The following is a 27,994-nucleotide window of genomic DNA, read 5'->3' on the forward strand; positions in this document are numbered from 1 at the left end:
TGGTTAAGGTAAGGGTTTGGGATTGGGTTAAAACATACAAAATGTGTGTCCAGCACTGGGATTGAACACGTGACCTTCTGATCCAGAGTAATGGCATTACACCCATCCGCCACCCCATTGCGAAACGCAAGCCTTCTTGACGATAATAGCGCCCATTGTTGCCCTAGTGTCTGGTTTTTGAATGCATTTCTCGACGTCCTCAGAATACGGTTAGACGTTAAATTTCGAAGTGACACTTGAGCGATCTGCCTGTCAGGAAGTTGAAAACCGCTACGTTTGCAGAGAGTGGAGGAGGAATAGGAGGATGGAAGGAAAAAATACCTCGGTGAACCTTTGAACCTTCTTCTCGAACAGTCACAAGACTAGGTTCGTATACTTCCTAATCGGAGTTGGATATCACACATATACCGATGCAGGCGACCCGGTTCACTAACAGTGATTCGTTTGGATAAAGAAAATAAAACGAACGGAAAACAAGGCGAGAGAGTTGCACCACGGTACTCTTCTACGCTGCTGAAAGAGAGTCGTTAGGTTTGTAACATTGTAGCCACAACTTTCCAGATCATTTTGTGGTTAACCTTTCATCCGTTCTTCCAAAAATACAGCAACAAGTGTAGACTGTGTTTTTGGAATGTGTGTTTTGTTTCGGTCAGAGATCCCGTTTTATTCTGAGCGCTTTCTGCCGGACCGTGTGTGGGTGTCAACTACAGTGGATGGTTTCCCCAGAAGCATCATAATAAGTCGTCGTTTAAATCTTCCCTAAAACCGTCTTTACTAAAGTTGTACTGGACACCGCTCGTTATTTTACCGACTGCTTCAGACCACACGTAGAACGGTGCGTCGGCAGATGCGTTTTTTTTGGTCATATACCGCGTCAAATTATTCACCGAAGATCTAGGCTCAACAGAATCAATATGTTAATCTGTCTTTCTGTGACCGCTGATAACTTAGTTGTGAAGTTGACTACAAATAGTTACCATGTCTTTGCAATTGTTACAAACAAGCGAACGATAAAACCAAAAATATGCTTCAAATGAAACCCGAGATGACTGCATTACAAGATAAATAGCCTATACTATGTAATTCAATACTATTGAAGTCAATTTCATGTTAATTCAATTGAGCTGTATTTTGTTAGTTATAGGCCACAGTCAACATGTGCGCAATGATGTGACTAGACTTGATTTAGTACATTTTAGGGTAAGCATTAAGCCGTATATCAACCGTTGCATCCAACGGTGGTAATATCTTTCTATAAGTTGATCCGTCGTCAGTATTGTGAAATAATTGTAATGTTAAAGTAAAACGGATCCGAGATCAGCCTTACCTTTTTTCCATACTATCAGTATCGACACATGGCGCAATTAGCGACAGTTCACTCACCGCGCTGTTTCGGGAAACGCATGTTAAGACACCCGTAAACCCACGTTACATGTGGAAAACCTGGGATCTTGGCTAGTCTCTTGTCCAAACATTGTAACCAGCAGACACACTGTCCATTTGAATGGGCCAAATGGCACACTATTCCCTACATAGTGCACTACGTTTGACCAGAGCTCTATGGACACTTTTCGAAAGTAGTGTCCTATGTAGGGAATAGGGTGCCATTTGGTACTCAAAAGTGTTTGACAGAAACATGACACCAAAAGCCATCTGAGAACTTTAAATCTCTGTGTTTCAGGGGCGGACTGGTCTTCTAACATTTTGGGCAAATGACTGATGGGCTGGTCCATTTTTAGCCCAGTGGGCCTGTCTAACTAGGTTTTTTTTTTGCTACAAATTATCATTACTTAGGTAATAATGGAGGCCTCAAGAAAAAAAAAGTGGGCCGGTGTGTTAGAAGGCTGAATTCTGGTCCCAGTCCGCCCCTGCCTGTTTTGATATATTTTCTCTATAACAGGATCAGGAAAGAGAAAATAAGACGACCATCATGTCATCTGTTCATTTCAATCCAGGGTCGGATTCCAAGGAAGTTAATGGGTAAGTTAACACACAGACACACACACACACACAGACGGTCAACCTTAACACACACACACAAACACACAGACGGTCAAACTTTACTGTCTTTTAATGAGTAATCTACAGAAGTAGCTACTGTTAGGAGACATTCTTTTACAATGACATGCTCAGCAGTGAAGGACTGAGTCCCAAATGTTACTAAGAGCTCTGGTCTAAAGTAGTGCACTATATAGGGAATAGGGTGCCATAGGGCCTTGGTCTAAGGTTGTGCACTATATAGGGAATAGGGTGCCATAGGGCCTTGGTCTAAGGTTGTGCACTATATAGGGAATAGGGTTCTATAGGGCTCTGGTCTAAAGTAGTGTACTATATAGGGAGTAGAGTGCCATTTGGGATAAACCCTAAGAATGGTCAGTCAAGACTACTGTAGAGGTGTGGCTGTTGTGTTGTAAGTCAGTCTGACTTTCTGCTGATGTCAGAAGCTTTTTCCTGGTTTGAAACAACTGGCCATCAGCTATTTGTCCTTTAGCTCGTCTCCCACCGCATGTTGACAGAGGATCAACAGAGAGGACAAGATGAATTACTCCGTAACCTCTACTTCATATCACATTTTATTGGTCACATACACATATTTAGCAGATGTTATTGCGGGTGTTGTGAAATGCTTGTGTTTCTAGCTCCAACAGTAGTATCTAACTAAATGCTTGTGTTTCTAGCTCCAACAGTAATATCTAACTAAATGCTTGTGTTTCTAGCTCCAACAGTGCAGTAGTATCTAACTAAATGCTTGTGTTTCTAGCTCCAACAGTGCAGTAGTATCTAACTAAATGTTTGTGTTCCTAGCTCCAACAGTGCAGTAGTATCTAACTAAATGCTTGTGTTTCTAGCTCCAACAGTGCAGTAGTATCTAACTAAATGCTTGTGTTCCTAGCTCCAACAGTGCAGTAGTATCTAACTAAATGCTTGTGTTTCTAGCTCCAACAGTGCAGTAGTATCTAACTAAATGCTTGTGTTTCTAGCTCCAACAGTGCAGTAGTATCTAACTAAATGCTTGTGTTTCTAGCTCCAACAGTACAGTAGTATCTAACTAAATGCTTGTGTTTCTAGCTCCAACAGTACAGTAGTATCTAACTAAATGCTTGTGTTTCTAGCTCCAACAGTACAGTAGTATCTAACTAAATGCTTGTGTTTCTAGCTCCAACAGTGCAGTAGTATCTAACTAAATGCTTGTGTTTCTAGCTCCAACAGTGCAGTAATATCTAACTAAATGCTTGTGTTTCTAGCTCCAACAGTAATATCTAACTAAATGCTTGTGTTTCTAGCTCCAACAGTGCAGTAGTATCTAACTAAATGCTTGTGTTTCTAGCTCCAACAGTGCAGTAATATCTAACTAAATGTTTGTGTTTCTAGCTCCAACAGTGCAGTAATATCTAACTAAATGCTTGTGTTTCTAGCTCCAACAGTGCAGTAATATCTAACTAAATGTTTGTGTTTCTAGCTCCAACAGTGCAGTAATATCTAACTAAATGCTTGTGTTTCTAGCTCCAACAGTAATATCTAACTAAATGCTTGTGTTTCTAGCTCCAACAGTGCAGTAGTATCTAACTAAATGCTTGTGTTTCTAGCTCCAACAGTGCAGTAGTATCTAACTAAATGCTTGTGTTTCTAGCTCCAACAGTGCAGTAATATCTAACTAAATGTTTGTGTTTCTAGCTCCAACAGTGCAGTAGTATCTAACTAAATGCTTGTGTTTCTAGCTCCAACAGTGCAGTAGTATCTAACTAAATGCTTGTGTTCCTAGCTCCAACAGTGCAGTAATATCTAACTAAATGCTTGTGTTTCTAGCTCTAACAGCACAGTAGTATCTAACTAAATGCTTGTGTTACTAGCTCCAACAGTGCAGTAATATCTAACTAAATGCTGGTGTCCTAGCTCCAACAGTGCAGTAGTATCTAACTAAATGCTTGTGTTTCTAGATCCAACAGTGCAGTAATATCTAACTAAATGCTGGTGTCCTAGCTCCAACAGTGCAGTAGTATCTAACTAAATGCTTGTGTTTCTAGCTCCAACAGTGCAGTAATATCTAACTAAATGCTGGTGTCCTAGCTCCAACAGTGCAGTAATATCTAACTAAATGCTTGTGTTTCTAGCTCCAACAGTACAGTAGTATCTAACTAAATGCTTGTGTTTCTAGCTCCAACAGTACAGTAGTATCTAACTAAATGCTGGTGTCCTAGCTCCAACAGTGCAGTAGCATGTTAAGTGTCTAAACATACTGTACATGGAAACAGCTTTAATTGATGTTGATCTCTCTTTCCCCATCTTTCCTTTTCTCTCTCCCGCTCTCGCTCTCTCTCTTTCCCCTCCCTCCCTCCCTCCCTCCCTCCCTCCCTCCCTCCCTCCCTCCCTCCCTCCCTCCCTCCCTCCCTCCCTCCCTCCCTCCCTCTCCTTCTCAGTAGTGTAGAGAAGCTGGAGGAGGCTAAGGTGGAGATAGACGATGGGAAGGATGAGAGTGCTGAACCTGATACCATGTATCAGTAAGTGTGTACACACACACACACACACACACAGTGCTGAACCTGGTACCATGTATCAGTAAGTGTGTACACACACACACACAGTGCTGAACCTAGTACCATGTATCAGTAAGTGTGTACACACACACACACACACACACACACACACACACACACAGTGCTGAACCTGGTGTACCAGAATCAGTCCACCTCAAAAAGCACAACGAAGAGCAAATTATTTCTGTAGTTAGAAACGGATTAGAATTCCAGAAACATTATTTTGTTGAAATATAATTTCATCTCTGAGAAATAAAACAAATTAATTGAACCCAAATTGGCCCTTTTTTAAAATGTATAGGATTCATATATAATCTTCAATAAATATAGTACCTAACATCTCATTTGGATTATAATTACTTTTAGCAGTTTTTATTGGCTTCCTCATGTTTTACTCATTGTTTTACTCATCATTGATGATTATATGAATTAAAATGGCTCCAATCTCAACGTCACACACACACACACACACCTCCAAATGTATAGACATGTTGTTTCTGATGAAAGTGTCATCATTCGTTTTTCTTTCTTCCTCGTTCTACAGACGAATTCGGAGGAAGATTACGCCTTTTGTCATGTCTTTCGGATTCCGGTAGGATGATGGTGGTGGTGGTGGTGATGATGGTGGTGGTGGAGGGGATGATGATGGTGGTGGTGGTGGTGGAGGGGATGATGATGATGGTGGTGGTGGTGGAGGGGATGATGATGATGATGGTTGTGGTGGAGGGGATGATGATGATGGTGGTGGTGGAGGGGATGATGGTGGTGGAGGGGATGATGGTGGTGGTGGTGGTGGAGGGGATGGTGATTATTCTCTCTCTCTCTCTCTCTCTCTCTCTCTCTCTCTCTCTCTCTGTGTCTCTCTGTCTCTGTATTCCAGTATGTTTGGTGTGGTACTGATCATAGTGGATATAGTGCTGGTGATAGTAGACCTGTCTCTGATGACGCGGAGCAGAGATGTGGGGGACGTTCTAGAGACGGTCTCTCTCATCATCTCTCTGTTCTTCCTCACCGACGTACTGCTACGGGTCTATGTAGAGGGGTAAGCGAGTGTGTGTGTGTGTGTGTGTTCTCAGTCGTGGCCAAAAGTTTTGAATGACACAAATATACATTTTCACTAAGTTTGCTGCTTCAGTGTCTTTAAGATATTTTTGTCAGATGTTACTATGGAATACTGATGTATAATTACAAGCATTTCATAAGTGTCAAAGGCTTTTAGTGACAATTGCATGAAGTTGACGCAAAGAGTCAATATTTGCAGTGTTGACCCTTCTTTTTCAAGACCTCTGCAATCTGCCCTGGCATAGTGTCAATTAACTTCTGGGCCACATCCTGATTGATGGAAGCCCATTCTTGCATAATCAATGCTTGGAGTTTGTCAGAATTTGTGGGTTTTTGTTTGTCCGCCCACCTCTTGAGGATTGACCACAAGTTCTCAATGGGATTAAGGTCTGGGGAGTTTCCTGGAAATGGACCCAAAATATCGATGTTTTGTTCCCTGAGCCACTTAGTTATCACTTTTGCCTTATGGCAAGGTGCTCCATCATGCTGGAAAGGCATTATTCATCACCAAACTGTTCCTGGATGGTTGGGAGAAGTTGCTCTCGGAGGATGTGTTGGTACCATTCTTTATTCATGGCTGTGTTCTTAGGCAAAATTGTGAGAGAGCCCACTCCCTTGGCTGAGAAGCAACCCCACACATGAATGGTCTCAGGATGCTTTACTGTTGGCATGACACAGGACTGATGGTAGCGCTCACCTTGTCTTCTCTGGAGAAGCTTTTTTCCAGATGCCCCAAACAATTGGAAAGGGGATTGATCAAAGAAAATGACGTTACCCCAGTCCTCAGCAGTCCAATCCCTGTACCTTCTGCAGAATATCAGTCTGTCCCTGATGTTTTTCCTGGAGAGAAGTGGCTTCTTTGCTGCCCTTCTTGACACCAGGCCATCCTCCAAATGTCTTCGCCTCACTGTGCGTGCAGATGCACTCACACCTGCCTGCTGCCATTCCTGAGCAAGTTCTGTACTGGTGGTGCCCCGATCCCGCAGCTGAATCAACTTTAGGAGACGGTCCTGGCGCTTGCTGGACTTTCTTGGGCACCCTGAAGCCTTCTTCACAACAATTGAACCGCTCTCCTTGAAGTTCTTGATGATCCGATAAATGGTTGATTTAAATGGTTGATTTAGGTGCAATCTTACTGGTAGCAATATCCTTGCCTGTGAAGCCCTTTTTGTGCAAAACAATGATGACGGCACGTGTTTCCTTGCAGGTAACCATGGTTGACAGAGAAAGAACAATGATTCCAAGCACCACCCTCCTTTTGAAGCTTCCAGTCTGTTATTCGAACTCAATCAGCATGACAGAGTGATCTCCAGCCTTGTCCTCGTCAACACTCACACCTGTGTTAAAGAGAGAATCACTGACATGATGTCAGCTGGTCCTTTTGTGGCAGGGCTGAAATGCAGTGGAAATGTTTTTTGGGGGTTCAGTTCATTTGCATGGCAAAGAGGGACTTTGCAATTCATCTGATCGCTCTTCATAACATTCTGCAGTATATGCAAATTGCCATCATACAAACTGAGGCAGCAGACGAAAATGTATATTTGTGTCATTCTCAAAACGTTTGGCCACGACTGTACATGAAGTGAAAGTAGGACAGAGACCCCCCTGAGTGAGGGAGAGCTGTGAACCTCTGCTGTCTATGATGAGCTGTTTAAACAGGAAGTAATGTGCAGGAAATGGTTCCAGGAAGTGGTCTGCCCTTTACTGGGCAGTAAGGCCTTCTTGGAACACACTGATGAATCATCATAAAACTAAGTTAAACTCCTTGAATCAGCGGTGTACAGTCGTGGCCAAAAGTTGATCTGGACGAGTTATAAATAGCTGTAGGTCTGTAATGACTGACAAGAGGAATACGGATGACTGACAAGAGGAATACTGATGACTGACGAGAGGAATACTGATGACTGACGAGAGGAATACTGATGACTGACGAGAGGAATACTGATGACTGACGAGAGGAACACTGATGACTGACGAGAGGAACACTGATGACTGACGAGAGGAACACTGATGACTGACGAGAGGAACACTGATGACTGACGAGAGGAACACTGATGACTGACGAGAGGAACACTGATGACTGACGAGAGGAACACTGATGACTGACGAGAGGAACACTGATGACTGACGAGAGGAACACTGATGACTGACGAGAGGAACACTGATGACTGACGAGAGGAACACTGATGACTGACGAGAGGAACACTGATGACTGACGAGAGGAACACTGATGACTGACGAGAGGAACACTGATGACTGACGAGAGGAATACTGATGACAAGACGAGAGGAATACTGATGACAAGACGAGGAATACTGATGACTGACAAGCGGAATACTGATGACTGACAAGAGGAATACTGATTACTGATGACAAGACAAGAGGAATACTGATGACAAGACAAGAGGAATACTGATGACAAGACAAGAGGAATACTGATGACTGACAAGAGGAATACTGATCTAATATAGATATTGCACCTTGTGCATTCTACTGTTTTCAACTTTCAACCTGCCAACTCCTTACACCTCCCAAGCACTGGTCGAACTATCTGTCTGTGTATGACTGACTCTCTGTGTGTGTGTGTCTGACTGACTGTCCTGTGTGTTTCAGGTTCAAGGTGTACTTCAGTTCCAGACTGAATATCATAGATGCCTGTATCGTTGTCATCACCCTGGTTGTCACTATGATCTACACCTTCTCTGACCTGACAGGGGCCAGCCTCATACCCAGGTACGTACAGGGGTGGGTGTAACTACAGAGCCCAGACTCACCCCAGGTTCACACACAGGACTGTATCTCCGTTTGACCCTTGACCTTTTCACCCTCTTCAGTACCATCCAGTTTCCTTGGGGGCATAGTAACTATAGTAACTAAAGGCCATGATTGATTGGTTTGATACAGTACCAGTCCAAAGTTTGGACACACCTCCTCATTCAAGGGGTTCTCTTTATTTTTTCTATTTTCTACATTGTAGAATAATAGTGAAGACATCAAAACTATGACAGAACACATATGGAATCATGTAGTAACCAAAAAAAAGTGTTAAACAAATCAAAATATATTTGAGATTCTTCCAAGTAGCCACCCTATGTCTTGATGACAGCTTTGCTCACTCTTGGCATTCTCTCAACCAGCTACATGAGGTAGTCACCTGGAATGCATTTCAATTAACAGGTGTGCCTTAAGTTAATTTGTGGAATTTCTTTCCTCAATGCATTTTAGCCAATCAGTTGTGTTGTGACAAGGTAAGGGTGGTATAATGAAGATGGCCCTATTTGGTAAAAGTCCATATTATGTCAAGAACAACTGAAATAAGTAAAGATAAACGACAGTCCATCATTACTTTAAGACATGAAGGTCAGTCAATCAGAAACATTTCAAGAACTTTGAAAGTTTCTTCAAGTGCAGTCGCAAAAACCATCAAGCTCTATGATGAAACTGGCTCTCATGAGGACCGCCACAGGAAAGGAAGACCCAGAGTTACCTCTGCTGCAGAGGATAAGTTCCTTAGCGTTAACTGCACCTCAGATAGCAGCCCAAATAAATGCTTCACAGAGTTCAAGTAACAGACACATCTCAACATCAACTGTTCAGAGAAGACTGCGTGAATCAGACCTTCATGGTCAAATTGCTGCAAAGAAACCACTACTAAAGAACACCAATAAGACGAAGAGACTTGCTTGGGCCAAGAAACATGAGCAATGAACATTGGACTGGTAGAAATCTGTTCTTTGGTCTGGAGTCCAAATTTGAGATTTTTGGTTCCAACCGCCGTGTCTTTGTGAGATGCAGAGTAGGTGAACGGATGATCTCCGCATGTGTGGTTCCCACCGTGAAGCATGGAGGAGGAGGTGTGATGTTGTGGGGAGGGGGGGCTTTGCTGGTGACACTGTCTATGATTTATTTTAGAATTCAAGGCACACTTAACCAGCATGGCTACCACAGCATTCTGCAGCGATACTCCATCCCATCTGGTTTGCGCTTAGTGGGACTATCATTTGTTTATCGACAGGACAATAACCCAACACACCTCCAGGCTGTGTAAGGGCTATATGACCAAGAAGGAGAGTGATGGAGTACTGCATCAGATGACCTGGCCTCCACAATTCCCCTCCCGACCTCAACCATATTGAGATGGTTTGGGATGAGTCGGACCTCGGGGTGAAAAAAAAGCAGCCAACAAGTGCTCAGCATATGTGGGAACTAATTCAAGACTGTTGGAAAAGCATTCCAGGTGAAGCTGGTTGAGAGAATGCAAAGAGTGCGCAAAGCTGTCAATCAAGGCAAATGGTGGCTACTTTGAAGAATCTAAAATACATTTAGATTTGTTTAACTTTTTTTTTGTGTACAACATGATTCCATATGTTGTTTTAGTGTTTGGATGTCTCCACTATTATTCTACAATGTAGAAAATAGTAAAAATAAAGAAAAACCTTTTAATTAGTAGGTGTGTCCAAATTTTTGACTGATACTATATATATTGATATGTGTATATATAGGTGTGTGTGTGTGTATATAGATAGAGGGCAATATACAGTATATATCTTTCTTACTCTTTTCAGGGTGGTGACGTTCCTGCGTTTTCTGAGGATTATAATCCTGGTCAGGGTCTTCAGATTAGCCTCTCAGAAGAAAGAACTGGCAACGCAGTTTTTTTTTTTAGGTCATTTTTATTTAAAAAAAATTCGGGGTTCAGTGCCTTGCACAACAGCACAATGGCTATAGGCTGTACCTGAGAGTGGTCGGGTTCAGTGCCTTGCTCAATGGCACAACGGCTATAGGCTGTACCTGAGAGTGGTCGGGTTCAGTGCCTTGCTCAACAGCACAATGGCTATAGGCTGTACCTGAGAGTGGTCGGGTTCAGTGCCTTGCTCAACGGCACAACGGCTATAGGCTGTACCTGGTCGGGTCACATCCTTCCACTTTCATCCCCAGGGTTTCAATCCCCTTGCCGTTGAAGCATCAATGCTTAAAAATATATACAAACTGAGTACTGATCAGAGAGGGGATATGTACAAACTGAGTACTGATCAGAGAGGGGATATGTACAAACTGAGTACTGATCAGAGAGGGGATATGTACAAACTGAGTACTGATCAGAGAGGGGATATGTACAAACTGAGTACTGATCAGAGAGGGGATATGTACAAACTGAGTACTGATCAGAGAGGGGATATGTACAAACTGAGTACTGATCAGAGAGGGGATATGTACAAACTGAGTACTGATCAGAGAGGGGATATGTACAAACTGAGTACTGATCAGAGAGGGGAAATGTACAAACTGAGTACTGATCAGAGAGGGGATATGTACAAACTGAGTACTGATCAGAGAGGGGATATGTACAAACTGAGTACTGATCAGAGAGGGGATATGTACAAACTGAGTACTGATCAGAGAGGGGATATGTACAAACTGAGTACTGATCAGAGAGGGGATATGTACAAACTGAGTACTGATCAGAGAGGGGATATGTACAAACTGAGTACTGCATATGGACTCCTGCTCCGACCCTCATATAACCAATGACCTCTGACCTGTCTCCTGTCAGGTGTCTGAGAACAAGCGTCGCTACCAGAAAGACGGCTTTGACCTGGATCTCACCTACGTCACAGGTTATATCTCACACACACACACCCCTGACCCTGACCTACGTCACAGGTTATATCTCACACACACACACACCTCTGACCCTGACCTACGTCACAGGTTATATCTCACACACACACACCTCTGACCCTGACCTACGTCACAGGTTATATCTCACACACACACACCTCTGACCCTGACTTACGTCACAGGTTATATCTCACACACACACACACACACACACCTCTGACCCTGACCTATGTCACAGATGAGCTGTTTTAAATGAAAGACTAATGTTAGGAACATATCATGAATGTTTATAGTATACTGCATATGAGTGGCACTTACCAGCTCCTCCTCTCATCCTTCTCCTCTCTTCTCTGATCCCTCTCCTCCTCTTCTCTCATCCCTCTCCTCTTCTCCTCTCCCATCCCTCTCATCCCTCTACTCTCATCCCTCTACTCTCATCCCTCTACTCTTATCCCTCTACTCTCATCTCTCTACTCTCATCCCTCTTCTCTCATCCCTTTACTCTCATCCCTTTACTCTCATCCCTTTACTCTCATCCCTTTACTCTCATCCCTTTACTCTCATCCCTTTACTCTCATCCCTTTACTCTCATCCCTTTACTCTCATCCCTTTACTCTCATCCCTTTACTCTCATCCCTTCACTCTCATCCCTTTACTCTCATCCCTTTACTCTTCTCTCATCCCTCTCCTCTTCTCTCATCCCTCTCCTCTTCTTCTCTCATCCCTCTCCTCTTCTCTCATCCCTCTCCTCTTCTTCTCTCATCCCTCTCCTCTTCTCCTCTCTCCAGATCGTGTCATTGCCATGTCGTTCCCCTCCTCTGGGAAACAAGCCCTGTACAGAAACCCCATCAGGGTAAGCCCCGTACAGAAACCCCATCAGGGTAACACACTATAGTGGAGGTTCTGATATTGTCAATAGGGAAATTGACTCCTAAAGGTCAGTAATATCTCCTCTCTCCCTGCTAGGTTCCTAAACACACACACCATGACTCCTAAAGGTGGCCAGAGAGGATAAAGGGTCAGATATCAGTTGTTTTAGAGAATAATCTAATTCTATAATATCTCTTCTCTCTGCTCCTGTTAGGAGGTGGCTAGGTTCCTAGATACCAAACATGAAGACCACTACAGAGTATACAACCTCTGCAGTAAGTACACATTACTTCCAGTCTACTACAGAGTATACAACCTCTGCAGTAAGTACACATTACTTCCAGTCTACTAGAGTATACAACCTCTGCAGTAAGTACACATTACTTCCAGTCTACTAGAGTATACAACCTCTGCAGTAAGTACACATTACTTCCAGTCTACTACAGAGTATATGGTCCGTGTGAGGAGAGGGTTGAGAAACCATCTCTGACATGTTGTTGCTGTTTGTTCTTTAGGTGAGAAAGGTTACGACCCCAAGTTCTTCCACTACAGAGTAGAGAGGGTGTTTATCGATGACCACAACGTGCCTTCTCTAGAGTGAGTACTGTACACCCTACCGTGTGTGTGTGTGTGTGGGGAGTACACCCTACCGGGCTGTGGTAGTCGTGAAATTTGTGTCGGCCGGGAACTCTCTCGGAAGGTTAAGAAAAGGTGACGTTTTGATGACGATGCATTCCTAGGTCTGGGGAGCAGAATCTTGCAAGTTCCTGTATGTTTCCTCTATCGCACCGTGTGTTTGTCACGGGGCAGAGACCACCGCTCATGACAGAGAGCCCACTTCCTCTCTGATTTGAAGAACCTGTAAAACCTGTTTGGTTGTCGGAGGAAACAGACAGACATCTCCTCTCTCTTTACAACCATTTAATTAATGTTTTTTAACATGAAAGTTTTCCAATCCAAGGCGTCGGTCACCAAGTCATTTAGTCTTCCAATCCAAGGCGTCAGTCACCAAGTCATTTAGTTTTCCAATCCAAGGCGTCGGTCACCAAGTCATTTAGTTTTCCAATCCAAGGCGTCAGTCACCAAGTCATTTAGTTTTCCAATCCAAGGCGTCAGTCACCAAGTCATTTAGTTTTCCAAGGCGTCAGTCACCAAGTCATTTAGTTTTCCAATCCAAGGCGTCGGTCACTAAGTCATTTAGTTTTCCAATCCAAGGCGTCGGTCACCAAGTCATTTAGTCTTCCAATCCAAGGCGTCAGTCACCAAGTCATTTAGTTTTCCAATCCAAGGCGTCGGTCACCAAGTCATTTAGTTTCCACCTCTCCCACACTGACTTTACAAAATTCAAACTTGCAATGCTTTTCTTTTAATTATTCGTTTTTTTTATGCATGAATTAATTTCCTCATCAATCCATGGAGCCTTAACAGTCAGTTTCGTAATAGGTCCATATTTTTTTAAATTTTTTTTATCAATAACTGGTAGAAACTATTTCATAAATGTATCAAGTGCAACATATGGATGCTCCTCATTACACACATCAGACAAAATAAATATCTGTTTTGTCTACAACATCGGAATCAGTACAAAAATGTTTTGCATGATCTCTTCTATACTATATTAGGCCCAGCCTTTGGAACTTTGGTCAATGAGGAGGACCCTTCCTTCAGAGCAGGAGGGAGGACCCTTCCTTCAGAGCAGGAGGGAGGACCCTTCCTTCAGAGCAGGAGGGAGGACCCTTCCTTCAGAGCAGGAGGGAGGACCCTTCCTTCAGAGCAGGAGGGAGGACCCTTCCTTCAGAGCAGGAGGGAGGACCCTTCCTTCAGAGTTATTCTACTTGTTATTTTCTATCCAATAGTTTTACGTGTGTGTGTGTGTGTTCATCTCAGGGACATGCTGAAGTACACTGCAGGTGTGAGAGAGTGGATGGCAGCTGATCCCAAAAACATCATTGCCATACACTGTAAAGGAGGAAAAGGTAACTACTACGCCATCTACTGGTAATATCCTGTAGTAGCAGCCAGCCAGCTATAATAATGTTGAGCAACTCATGGAGAAAAACAGACTGGGGTTGGCTTAGGTTTTTTACAAACAATGTAGCTATGATAACGGTGTGTACCTGTGATGATAGGATGTGGCTGTGGTGATAACGCGATAGCAGTGTGTAGCTGTGATGATAACATGATAGCAGTGTGTAGCTGTGATGATAACATGATAGCAGTATGTAGCTGTGGTGATGACATGATAGCAGTATGTAGCTGTGATGATAACATGATAGCAGTATGTAGCTGTGATGATAACATGATAGCAGTATGTAGCTGTGATGATGACATGATAGCAGTATGTAGCTGTTGTGATGACAGTATGTAGCTGTGTCAGAGCATGACATTGTTTCCTTTCACGCTGAGTGGTTATTGAAGGGGAGCGAGCTGGAAAGATTGTTCATGTACATTGAGTAACTATGGTAATTCTCAATGTATGTAACAACAGACTTTGTTTGCCATTTTGAGGTGAAGAAAACATTACTTGATGAATGAATCACGCTTCACCGTCTGGCAACTCGACGAACTATTCTGGGTTTGGTGGATGCCAGTAGAACACTACCTGCCCGAATACATAGTGCCAACTGTAAAGTTTGGTGGAGGTATAATGGTCTGGGGATGTTTTTAATGGTTCGGGCTCCTTAGTTCCAGTGAAGGAAAATCTTAACCCTACAACATACAATGACATTCTAGATGATTCTGTGCTTCCAACTTTGTGGCAACATTTTGGGGAAGGTCCTTTCCTGTTTCAGTATTACAATGCCCCCGTGCACAAAGCGAGGTCCATACCGAAATGGTTTGTCGAGATCGGTGTGGAAGAACTTGACTGGCCTGCACAGAGCCCTGAACTCACCCCCTTTGGGATGAAATGTAATGATGACTGTGAGTCAGGCCTAATCGCCCAACATCAGTGCCCGACCTCACTAATGCTCTTGTGGCTGAATGGAAGCAAGTCCCAACATCTAGTGGAAAGCCTTCCCAGAAGAGTGGAGGCTGTTATAGCAGCAAAGGGGGGGACCAACTCCATATTAACGCTTCTTAGGTGTCCCCGTACGAGTTCAAAAAATCTTGGTCGACCAACAGTCTAAAAAATTGTCCAGTCCACTAATTGGGGTCAGCCCTACAGGGGTCAGCAGTACAGGGGTCAGCAGTACAGGGGTCAGCAGTACAGGGGTCAGCAGTACAGGGGTCAGCAGTACAGGGGTCAGCCCTACAGGGGTCAGCAGTACAGGGGTCAGCAGTACAGGGGTCAGCAGTACAGGGGTCAGCAGTACAGGGGTCAGCTCTACAGGGGTCAGCAGTACAGGGGTCAGCAGTACAGGGGTCAGCAGTACAGGGGTCAGCAGTACAGGGGTCAGCCCTACAGGGGTCAGCTCTACAGGGGTCAGCCCTACAGGGGTCAGCTCTATTGTTTACATTTGTTTACCAACATTGGAGTGAAACAAGCTTATATTTTTGGTTCTGATGAGGTACGACAGTTAAGCTCATGAGGCATTTATAAGTAATATTCTTCAAGAATCAATGTTTTACTTTTTAATAAGTCCAAAAATGGCCCCTTTTTTAACAGTGGTGTGTGTGTGTTCGTACAGGGCGTACAGGGACTCTGGTGTGTACCTGGCTCATCGACAGTGACCAGTTTGAGAGCGCTCAGGTAGGGCAATTACCTGAAATGGTTCAGGTATTTCAGCATGACACAGTGCTTAAACTGTTTTAACACAAAAACACCACCCCCATAACATGTTTATGATCTACAGGACAGCTTGGACTACTTTGGGGAGAGGAGAACAGACAAGAGCCGCAGCTCCAAGTTCCAGGGAGTGGAGACCCCGTCTCAGGTACACGGATATGACTCGCGCTTAGTCTCTGCTACATTGGGCTGCGTTTACACAGACAGCCCAATTCTGATCTTTGTGAGGGGAAAATAAAAGACGACAAATTAGTGAGAATAAGATCAGAATTGGGCTGACTGTGTAAAACATAGAGACATAAAGGTGGTGTAGTGTTTCTCAACAAGGCCACAGGTAACATTTGGGTCCAAAAGCGGTGGCCCCCGGCCTGCAGAGCGGCCTGCAGAGCGGCGGCCCCCCGGCCTGTAGAGCGGCGGCCCCCCGGCCTGTAGAGCGGTGGCCCCCCAGCCTGAATCTCTGTGTGTGTGTGTGTTACAGAGCAGGTACGTGGGTTACTATGAAGTGATGAAGACTAAGTTCAACCGACAACTTCCTCCAGAACAGAGCCTGAAGATCAAGAGCATCCGCATCCACTCCATAGCAGGTTTGATTGAATATCCGTCCACTATAATAACATCCACTATAATAACATCCACTATAATAACATCCACTCCATAGCAGGTTTGATTATCTGTCCACTATAATAACATCCACTATAATAACATCCACTATAATAACATCCACTCCATAGCAGGTTTGATTGAATATCTGTCCACTATAATAACATCCACTATAATAACATCCACTATAATAACATCCACTATAATAACATCCACTATAATAACATCCACTATAATAACATCCACTATAATAACATCCACTATAATAACATCCACTATAATAACGTCCACTATAATAACATCCACTATAATAACATCCACTCCATAGCAGGTTTGATTGAATATCTGTCCACTATAATAACATCCACTATAATAACATCCACTATAATAACATCCACTATAATAACATCCACTATAATAACATCCACTATAATAACATCCACTATAATAACATTCACTCCATAGCAGGTTTTGATTATGTGATTAAAAACGGCTCCACCCAGAGACATTACATAAAACATAATTGAGGATAAAACACAATTTAGCCTATTGTTGTCCTCTGAAAAGAGAGAATACACTTTTGATTGGGCAATGCATATTAACATTTTGTCCCTGCGAAATTTGTCCCACCAGCTGAGAACACCCTAAATGGTCAGCAGATGGCGCTGCCATCCACTTGCTAGTATGCATTACTAAAGGAGGGGAATAATATTTTGCATGTCCCATAGGGACTTTTTGAAGCATTGGTGGGAGGTTATCTACAGTGACACTAGAGTCACAGAGAAAACATTTTAAACGGTGTTGATTTACCTCATTTCTGTTCCACACAGACATTTGCCTGTAACGTCCCTCTGTCGAGCAGTGAATTTCAAGCACAGATTCAACCACAGAGACCAGGGAGGTTTTCCACTGTCTCACAAAGAAGGAAACGTATTGCATTTACATGTGTCTTTTAGTCTTACAGTAGTGAGTCATTTAACAGACTCTCTTATCCAGAGTCACTTACAGTAGTGAGTCATTTAACAGACTCTCTGATCCAGAGCCACTACAGTAGTGAGTCATTTAACAGACTCTCTTATCCAGGGTCACTACAGTAGTGAGTCATTTAAGACTCTCTGATCCAGAGCCACTACAGTAGTGAGTCATTTAACAGACTCTCTTATCCAGGGTCACTACAGTAGTGAGTCATTTAACAGACTCTCTTATCCAGAGTCACTACAGCAGTGAGTAATTTAACAGACTCTTTTATCCAGGGTCACTACAGTAGTGAGTCATTTAACAGACTCTCTTATCCAGAGCTACTACAGTAGTGAGTCATTTAACAGACTCTCTTATCCAGAGCCACTACAGTAGTGAGTCATTTAGCAGACTCTCTTATCCAGAGCCACTACAGTAGTGAGTCATTGAGCAGACTCTCTTATCCAGAGCCACTACAGTAGTGAGTCATTTAGCAGACTCTCTGATCCAGAGTCACTTACAATAGTGAGTCATTTAACAGACTCTTATCCAGAGAGACTTACTGTAGTGAGTCATTTAACAGACTCTCTTATCTAGAGTCACTTAGAGTAGTGAGTCATTTAACAGACTCTCTTATCCAGAGCCACTTACATTTTCATACTGGTCCCCCGTGGGAATCGAACCCACAACCCGGGCATTACAAGGGCCATGCTCTACCAACTGAGTAACATGGGACCATTGGTAGATGGGTAATATATATATTCAGGACACCTTTTTGTCCTGAATACGAAGCATTATTTTTGGGGACATCACATCACTGAGTACCACTCTTCATATTTTAAAGCATGGTGGTGGCTGCATCATGTTATGGGTCTGCTTGTAATCTGCTAGGGAGATGTTTAGGATAAAATCTTAATGGCGCTAAGGAGTTGCTTACCAAGATGACATTTAATGTTTTTAAACCTAGTTTAAAGTTTTGACTTCAATCTGCATGTAAATCTATGGCAAGACTTGAAAATGGCTTTCTAGCAATGATCAACAACCAACTTTTTACATTTTTATTTTCAAGAAAAATTGGCAAATATTGTACAATCCAGGTATGCAATGCTCTTAGAGACTGGCCCAGAAAGACTCCCAGCTCTTAGAGACTGGCCCAGAAAGACTCCCAGATCATAGACTGCCCCAGAAGGATTCACAGCTCTTAGAGACTGACACAGAAAGACTCCCAGCTCTTAGTGACTGACCCAGGAAGACTCCCAGCTCTTAGAGACTGACCCAGGAAGACTCACAGCTCTTAGAGACTGACCCAGGAAGACTCCCAGCTCTTAGAGACTGACCCAGAAAGACTCCCAGCTCTTAGAGACTGACCCAGAAAGACTCACAACTGTAGTCGCTGCCAAAGGTGATTCTAACATGTATTGACTCAGAGGGGTGAATATTTATCTAATCAAGATATATTATTGTTTTATTATACATTTGTACAAATCATGGAATTTGTCTTCCACTTTGACGTTAGATTATATTGTTAAATTATCCCACTTTGTAACATAATGTGTAAAAAGTCAAGGGGTGTGAGTACCTTCTGAAGGCATTGTAGTTGCTAACTAGGTTAACATGTGGCATAGATAGCTATTACCTTGTGCCACAGCTGACCTGCTGGGATGAGACGCGAATCCACTAGTCTGGCTAGCTAGCTAATCAAACCGGCAATGCTCTAAAATTACAATCGCATATGTCCCTACAGTTTCATTAAACAGAACTTTATAGCTACCGGTATGTCTATTCTTACCTTGATTATCAACATTTTTGCTACTCTTTGGCCATATCTCCAATATATTATTTGGAGTCTCCATTTAAAATCAGGCATATCAGTGTCCAGGCAATGCTGTTCTGCCTCAGGACTACCTGGCCTGATGACTCCTTGCTGTCCCCAGTCCACCTGGCCGTGCTGCTGCTCCAGTTTCAACTGTTCTGCCTGCGGCTATGGAACCCTGACCTGTTCACCGGGTGTGCTACCTGTCCCAGACCTGCTGTTTTCAACTCTCTAGAGACAGCAGGAGCGGTAGAGATACTCTGAATGATCGGCTATGAAAAGCCAACTGACATTTACTCCTGAGGTGCTGACCTGTTGCACCCTCGACAACTACTGTGATTATTATTATTTGACCCTGCTGGTAATCTATGAACATTTGAACATCTTGGCCATATTCTGTTATACTCTCCACCCGGCACAGCCAGAAGAGGACTGGCCATCCCACATAGCCTGGTTCCTCTCTAGGTTTCTTCCTAGGTTCTGGCCTTTCTAGGGAGTCTTTCCTAGCCACCGTGCTTCTACACCTGCATTGCTTGCTGTTTGGGGGGGTTTTAGGCTGGGTTTCTGTACAGCACTTTGAGACATCAGCTGATGAACGAAGGGCTTTATAAATACATGTGATTCTGCACTAGTGTGACTGATGTTGCAGCATCTTAACCTGATCTCTGTCCTCGCATTCTGGCAGTGGTGTAATTGATAAACAACTTTATTGCAATGCAAACAGCAGGTCGATGAGACTTTAGGCTGCCATTGACAGCCATGTTGTTTTTATGCCATTTTCCAAATAGTTATAATTTCACTGACTTTTTAAAGGCCACTGTAATAATGTTTGGTGGCATGTTTGGTGACTATTTTCACAAGCTATTAACCCTATTAGAATGACAGCTTGTTGAGTAAGAATCCCCCCCCCCCCCTCTGTGTTCTAGGTGTGGGTAAAGGGAATGGTAGTGACTTGAAGGTGAAGATCATTGTAAGGAAGAAGCTGGTGTTCCTGTGTGTCTGTGCCAAACAAGAGAACTGCACGGTGAGGCACACACACTTGATTGATTGATTGGTTGATATATTGATCTGTCCCAGGTGTTTTCCACATGTATTAAATGATGTATTGATCTGTCCCAGGTGTTTCCTGATGCTGGTAACAACTCGGTGGTGATCAGCCTGCAGGAGGGGCCTGTTGTCAACGGTGACGTTAAGGTCATGTTTGAGTCCTCTGCTGTGAGTACCTGTGGATGGGGGGAAGAATTTAGACGTGACACAAGAGTACCTGTATTCAGGGGAATACTTTAGACGTAACACGACTAACTGGAGCTTGTATTTGGGGGAAGACTTTAAACGTCACAGAACTAATGGAAGCCATTATTTAAGGAGAACATTTTAAAAGCCATTCGAAGCTGGTGTTAAGGAACATATTTAAAATGTAACACAGGTACAATTCAGTCTCAGAGCCCTCTGGTGTGTATATTGTCTTCTAATAATGCTTCATTTATCTTCCTCTCCAGGGTCTCCCTAAAGGATATGAAGACTGTCCTTTCTATTTCTGGTTCAACACCTCCTTTATAGAGAACAACAGGTATGGTTCAATACCTCCTCCTCCTCTATGGTTCAATACCTCCTCCTCCTCTATGGTTCAATACCTCCTCCTCCTCCTCTATGGTTCAATACCTCCTCTATGGTTCAATACCTCCTCCTCTATGGTTCAATACCTCCTCCTCCTCTATGGTTCAATACCTCCTCCTCCTCCTCTATGGTTCAATACCTCCTCCTCCTCTATGGTTCAACACCTCCTCCTCCTCTATGGTTCAACACCTCCTCCTCCTCTATGGTTCAATACCTCCTCCTCCTCTATGGTTCAATACCTCCTCCTCCTCTATGGTTCAATACCTCCTCCTCTATGGTTCAACACCTCCTCCTCCTCTATGGTTCAATACCTCCTCCTCCTCTATGGTTCAATACCTCCTCCTCCTCTATGGTTCAATACCTCCTCCTCCTCTATGGTTCAATACCTCCTCCTCCTCTATGGTTCAATACCTCCTCCTCCTCTATGGTTCAATACCTCCTCCTCCTCTATGGTTCAATACCTCCTCCTCCTCTATGGTTCAATACCTCCTCCTCCTCTATGGTTCAATACCTCCTCCTCCTCTATGGTTCAATACCTCCTCCTCCTCTATGGTTCAATACCTCCTCCTCCTCTATGGTTCAATACCTCCTCCTCCTCTATGGTTCAACACCTCCTCCTCCTCTATGGTTCAATACCTCCTCCTCCTCCTCTATGGTTCAATACCTCCTCCTCCTCCTCTATGGTTCAATACCTCCTCCTCCTCTATGGTTCAACACCTCCTCCTCCTCTATGGTTCAATACCTCCTCCTCCTCTATGGTTCAATACCTCCTCCTCCTCTATGGTTCAACACCTCCTCCTCTATGGTTCAATACCTCCTCCTCTATGGTTCAATACCTCCTCCTCTATGGTTCAACACCTCCTCCTCCTCTATGGTTCAATACCTCCTCCTCCTCTATGGTTCAATACCTCCTCCTCCTCTATGGTTCAATACCTCCTCCTCCTCTATGGTTCAATACCTCCTCCTCCTCTATGGTTCAATACCTCCTCCTCCTCTATGGTTCAATACCTCCTCCTCCTCTATGGTTCAATACCTCCTCCTCCTCTATGGTTCAATACCTCCTCCTCCTCTATGGTTCAATACCTCCTCCTCCTCTATGGTTCAATACCTCCTCCTCCTCTATGGTTCAATACCTCCTCCTCCTCTATGGTTCAATACCTCCTCCTCCTCTATGGTTCAACACCTCCTCCTCCTCTATGGTTCAACACCTCCTCCTCCTCTATGGTTCAATACCTCCTCCTCCTCTATGGTTCAATACCTCCTCCTCCTCTATGGTTCAATACCTCCTCCTCCTCTATGGTTCAATACCTCCTCCTCCTCTATGGTTCAATACCTCCTCCTCCTCTATGGTTCAATACCTCCTCCTCCTCTATGGTTCAATACCTCCTCCTCCTCTATGGTTCAATACCTCCTCCTCCTCTATGGTTCAATACCTCCTCCTCCTCTATGGTTCAATACCTCCTCCTCCTCTATGGTTCAATACCTCCTCCTCCTCTATGGTTCAATACCTCCTCCTCCTCTATGGTTCAATACCTCCTCCTCCTCTATGGTTCAATACCTCCTCCTCCTCTATGGTTCAATACCTCCTCCTCCTCTATGGTTCAATACCTCCTCCTCCTCTATGGTTCAATACCTCCTCCTCCTCTATGGTTCAATACCTCCTCCTCCTCTATGGTTCAATACCTCCTCCTCCTCCTCTATGGTTCAATACCTCCTCCTCCTCCTCTATGGTTCAATACCTCCTCCTCCTCCTCCTCTATGGTTCAATACCTCCTCCTCCTCCTCCTCTATGGTTCAATACCTCCTCCTCCTCCTCCTCTATGGTTCAATACCTCCTCCTCCTCCTCCTCTATGGTTCAATACCTCCTCCTCCTCCTCCTCTATGGTTCAATACCTCCTCCTCCTCCTCCTCTATGGTTCAATACCTCCTCCTCCTCCTCCTCTATGGTTCAATACCTCCTCCTCCTCCTCCTCTATGGTTCAATACCTCCTCCTCCTCCTCCTCTATGGTTCAATACCTCCTCCTCCTCCTCCTCTATGGTTCAATACCTCCTCCTCCTCCTCCTCTATGGTTCAATACCTCCTCCTCCTCCTCCTCTATGGTTCAATACCTCCTCCTCCTCCTCCTCTATGGTTCAATACCTCCTCCTCCTCCTCCTCTATGGTTCAATACCTCCTCCTCCTCCTCCTCTATGGTTCAATACCTCCTCCTCCTCCTCCTCTATGGTTCAATACCTCCTCCTCCTCCTCCTCTATGGTTCAATACCTCCTCCTCCTCCTCCTCTATGGTTCAATACCTCCTCCTCCTCCTCCTCTATGGTTCAATACCTCCTCCTCCTCCTCCTCTATGGTTCAATACCTCCTCCTCCTCCTCCTCTATGGTTCAATACCTCCTCCTCCTCCTCCTCTATGGTTCAATACCTCCTCCTCCTCCTCCTCTATGGTTCAATACCTCCTCCTCCTCCTCCTCTATGGTTCAATACCTCCTCCTCCTCCTCCTCTATGGTTCAATACCTCCTCCTCCTCCTCCTCTATGGTTCAATACCTCCTCCTCCTCCTCCTCTATGGTTCAATACCTCCTCCTCCTCCTCCTCTATGGTTCAATACCTCCTCCTCCTCCTCCTCTATGGTTCAATACCTCCTCCTCCTCCTCCTCTATGGTTCAATACCTCCTCCTCCTCCTCCTCTATGGTTCAATACCTCCTCCTCCTCCTCCTCTATGGTTCAATACCTCCTCCTCCTCCTCCTCTATGGTTCAATACCTCCTCCTCCTCCTCCTCTATGGTTCAATACCTCCTCCTCCTCCTCCTCTATGGTTCAATACCTCCTCCTCCTCCTCCTCTATGGTTCAATACCTCCTCCTCCTCCTCCTCTATGGTTCAATACCTCCTCCTCCTCCTCCTCTATGGTTCAATACCTCCTCCTCCTCCTCCTCTATGGTTCAATACCTCCTCCTCCTCCTCCTCTATGGTTCAATACCTCCTCCTCCTCCTCCTCTATGGTTCAATACCTCCTCCTCCTCCTCCTCTATGGTTCAATACCTCCTCCTCCTCCTCCTCTATGGTTCAATACCTCCTCCTCCTCCTCCTCCTCGGTTCAATACCTCCTCCTCCTCCTCCTCCTCTATGGTTCAATACCTCCTCCTCCTCCTCCTCCTCTATGGTTCAATACCTCCTCCTCCTCCTCCTCCTCTATGGTTCAATACCTCCTCCTCCTCCTCCTCTATGGTTCAATACCTCCTCCTCCTCCTCCTCTATGGTTCAATACCTCCTCCTCCTCCTCCTCTATGGTTCAATACCTCCTCCTCCTCCTCCTCTATGGTTCAATACCTCCTCCTCCTCCTCCTCTATGGTTCAATACCTCCTCCTCCTCCTCCTCTATGGTTCAATACCTCCTCCTCCTCCTCCTCTATGGTTCAATACCTCCTCCTCCTCCTCCTCTATGGTTCAATACCTCCTCCTCCTCCTCCTCTATGGTTCAATACCTCCTCCTCCTCCTCCTCTATGGTTCAATACCTCCTCCTCCTCCTCCTCTATGGTTCAATACCTCCTCCTCCTCCTCCTCTATGGTTCAATACCTCCTCCTCCTCCTCCTCTATGGTTCAATACCTCCTCCTCCTCCTCCTCTATGGTTCAATACCTCCTCCTCCTCCTCCTCTATGGTTCAATACCTCCTCCTCCTCCTCCTCTATGGTTCAATACCTCCTCCTCCTCCTCCTCTATGGTTCAATACCTCCTCCTCCTCCTCCTCTATGGTTCAATACCTCCTCCTCCTCCTCCTCTATGGTTCAATACCTCCTCCTCCTCCTCCTCTATGGTTCAATACCTCCTCCTCCTCCTCCTCTATGGTTCAATACCTCCTCCTCCTCCTCCTCTATGGTTCAATACCTCCTCCTCCTCCTCCTCTATGGTTCAATACCTCCTCCTCCTCCTCCTCTATGGTTCAATACCTCCTCCTCCTCCTCCTCTATGGTTCAATACCTCCTCCTCCTCCTCCTCTATGGTTCAATACCTCCTCCTCCTCCTCCTCTATGGTTCAATACCTCCTCCTCCTCCTCCTCTATGGTTCAATACCTCCTCCTCCTCCTCCTCTATGGTTCAATACCTCCTCCTCCTCCTCCTCTATGGTTCAATACCTCCTCCTCCTCCTCCTCTATGGTTCAATACCTCCTCCTCCTCCTCCTCTATGGTTCAATACCTCCTCCTCCTCCTCCTCTATGGTTCAATACCTCCTCCTCCTCCTCCTCTATGGTTCAATACCTCCTCCTCCTCCTCCTCTATGGTTCAATACCTCCTCCTCCTCCTCCTCTATGGTTCAATACCTCCTCCTCCTCCTCCTCTATGGTTCAATACCTCCTCCTCCTCCTCCTCTATGGTTCAATACCTCCTCCTCCTCCTCCTCTATGGTTCAATACCTCCTCCTCCTCCTCCTCTATGGTTCAATACCTCCTCCTCCTCCTCCTCTATGGTTCAATACCTCCTCCTCCTCCTCCTCTATGGTTCAATACCTCCTCCTCCTCCTCCTCTATGGTTCAATACCTCCTCCTCCTCCTCCTCTATGGTTCAATACCTCCTCCTCCTCCTCCTCTATGGTTCAATACCTCCTCCTCCTCCTCCTCTATGGTTCAATACCTCCTCCTCCTCCTCCTCTATGGTTCAATACCTCCTCCTCCTCCTCCTCTATGGTTCAATACCTCCTCCTCCTCCTCCTCTATGGTTCAATACCTCCTCCTCCTCCTCCTCTATGGTTCAATACCTCCTCCTCCTCCTCCTCTATGGTTCAATACCTCCTCCTCCTCCTCCTCTATGGTTCAATACCTCCTCCTCCTCCTCCTCTATGGTTCAATACCTCCTCCTCCTCCTCCTCTATGGTTCAATACCTCCTCCTCCTCCTCCTCTATGGTTCAATACCTCCTCCTCCTCCTCCTCTATGGTTCAATACCTCCTCCTCCTCCTCCTCTATGGTTCAATACCTCCTCCTCCTCCTCCTCTATGGTTCAATACCTCCTCCTCCTCCTCCTCTATGGTTCAATACCTCCTCCTCCTCTATGGTTCAATACCTCCTCCTCCTCTATGGTTCAATACCTCCTCCTCCTCTATGGTTCAATACCTCCTCCTCCTCTATGGTTCAATACCTCCTCCTCCTCTATGGTTCAATACCTCCTCCTCCTCTATGGTTCAATACCTCCTCCTCCTCCTCTATGGTTCAATACCTCCTCCTCCTCCTCTATGGTTCAATACCTCCTCCTCCTCCTCCTCTATGGTTCAATACCTCCTCCTCCTCCTCCTCCTCTATGGTTCAATACCTCCTCCTCCTCCTCCTCCTCTATGGTTCAATACCTCCTCCTCCTCCTCCTCCTCCTCTATGGTTCAATACCTCCTCCTCCTCCTCCTCCTCCTCTATGGTTCAATACCTCCTCCTCCTCCTCCTCCTCCTCTATGGTTCAATACCTCCTCCTCCTCCTCCTCCTCCTCTATGGTTCAATACCTCCTCCTCCTCCTCCTCCTCTATGGTTCAATACCTCCTCCTCCTCCTCCTCTATGGTTCAATACCTCCTCCTCCTCCTCCTCTATGGTTCAATACCTCCTCCTCCTCCTCCTCTATGGTTCAATACCTCCTCCTCCTCCTCCTCTATGGTTCAATACCTCCTCCTCCTCCTCCTCTATGGTTCAATACCTCCTCCTCCTCCTCCTCTATGGTTCAATACCTCCTCCTCCTCCTCCTCTATGGTTCAATACCTCCTCCTCCTCCTCCTCTATGGTTCAATACCTCCTCCTCCTCTATGGTTCAATACCTCCTCCTCCTCTATGGTTCGACACCTCCTCCTCCTCTATGGTTCGACACCTCCTCCTCCTCCTCCTCTATGGTTCGACACCTCCTCCATCTGTAGGAATGAGCCCTAATACGCCAGCAACATGTCTTTAAAACCCTGTGGTTTATGCTTTGTTCTCTCTCCTGTATCCCCCCCCTCCCAGACTGGTCCTGTCTAGAGAAGAATTGGACAACCCCCACAAAGCCAAGACCTGGGATCTCTACAAGGAGGCCTTTGGAGTCACCCTGTCTTTCTCTGAACCATGACCTCTGACTTTTTAATCCCTGTCCAACTCTGAGCCCTTACCCTGATAACAAACCTGTCTGTGTGCCAAACAGCACTCTGTATAGTGCACGGTCAGACCAGAGCCCCCATGGGGCCTGTATATAACTAAAGTGCTGTGTAGAGATTAGGGTACCATTTTGAGATTCATGCCTTCTCTGACCCCGTGATAGTCCTGTCAGACTAAAGGGCCTACACCTCCTGAACAAAGCCAAAGACACTCCACTACCAGAAACGACTGGATGTGTCCCAATCCTCTTATCCTTTCTCCTAGAGTGTGCACTCGTTCACTTCCTCTATCATTTGATAAGAAAAATGACTGGTATAAGAAATATGGTAGAAACTCCCACCAATCCAACTTGGGGAAGCAGCGACGGTTTATTTAGGAGGAAGGTGATTATTATTGGGACTGAGTCCCTGGTGTCTGTCTGTTTGCACTGAGCCATTAGATCCTCTGTGGTCAAATCTGTGGATTTTCATTTTTTTTTTTTTTTAAACATTTTTCTACATTTATGTTAGCAAACAAAAAGGGATCGTTTGGATGTGAGGGATGTTCAATACTTAAACCTTAAAGATGTGGAGACCGTGGAAGATTTATGGGCCAGTTTCCCGGACATAGATTAAATGTAGTCCTGGACTAAACAGCTGTTTAAATTGAACGGTTTTTTTTTCCCAGGTCTAGAATAATCTGAAACCAGGCTTATAAATGTAACTGAATATTATATGCTAATATTATCCTGTCAATACGAAGGGGTATACTAAAGAGCAAGATCTATAAATTAGCAAACTAAACTTTTAAATATTCTGAAATAACTTTTGAAAATAACTTTCTGATAAACTTGAAATAGGCATGGTCTAATTGACTCGACAACCAAAAACACATTTCTGAGTTTAACCTTCTTAATGAATCAGAAAATCAATAGATATTTCTTGTTGTTTATCAGTTAGCTGGCTAACTTGTTGATCCTGCATTGCAGTAGAGCCCTCTGGATAGTGAATGGGCTGTAGGTGAGGAAGACTGGGGTTCTGTTTCACTAAAATATCAGTGTTCCAGCTTAAAATAAATAAAGATATTTCCACGTGTCATGTTGGTTTTT

The 27,994-nt window shown here is 44.7% G+C and overlaps 1 protein-coding gene across 1 annotated transcript; it reads left to right on the plus strand.

The window, feature by feature from the left end:
• The first annotated feature begins 192 nt into the window (after positions 1-192).
• On the plus strand, positions 193-27,981 carry tpte (transmembrane phosphatase with tensin homology). Its single transcript, XM_036967743.1, has 19 exons — positions 193-531; positions 1,901-1,980; positions 4,422-4,499; positions 5,080-5,127; positions 5,416-5,577; positions 8,211-8,330; positions 10,163-10,295; positions 11,152-11,215; positions 12,008-12,072; positions 12,304-12,364; positions 12,605-12,686; positions 13,977-14,065; positions 15,719-15,780; positions 15,884-15,964; positions 16,295-16,400; positions 20,113-20,210; positions 20,306-20,401; positions 20,686-20,756; positions 26,779-27,981. The coding sequence occupies exons 2-19, from the start codon at positions 1,931-1,933 to the stop codon at positions 26,879-26,881; spliced, it is 1,569 nt and encodes a 522-aa protein (XP_036823638.1). The 5' UTR covers positions 193-531; positions 1,901-1,930; the 3' UTR covers positions 26,882-27,981.
• Positions 27,982-27,994: the final 13 nt, after the last annotated feature.

The sequence above is a fragment of the Oncorhynchus mykiss genome, chromosome Y, assembly GCF_013265735.2.
Source record: "Oncorhynchus mykiss isolate Arlee chromosome Y, USDA_OmykA_1.1, whole genome shotgun sequence".
NCBI lineage: Eukaryota > Metazoa > Chordata > Actinopteri > Salmoniformes > Salmonidae > Oncorhynchus > Oncorhynchus mykiss.

Excerpts from the sequence above, each read along its gene's own strand:
- tpte (XM_036967743.1), top strand. The coding sequence starts at position 1,931 with ATGTCATCTGTTCATTTCAATCCAGGGTCGGATTCCAAGGAAGTTAAT. Across the intron at positions 12,073-12,303 it reads TGTACAGAAACCCCATCAGG|GAGGTGGCTAGGTTCCTAGA; the intron begins GTAAGCCCCGTA and ends TGCTCCTGTTAG. Across the intron at positions 16,401-20,112 it reads CCGCATCCACTCCATAGCAG|GTGTGGGTAAAGGGAATGGT; the intron begins GTTTGATTGAAT and ends TCTGTGTTCTAG.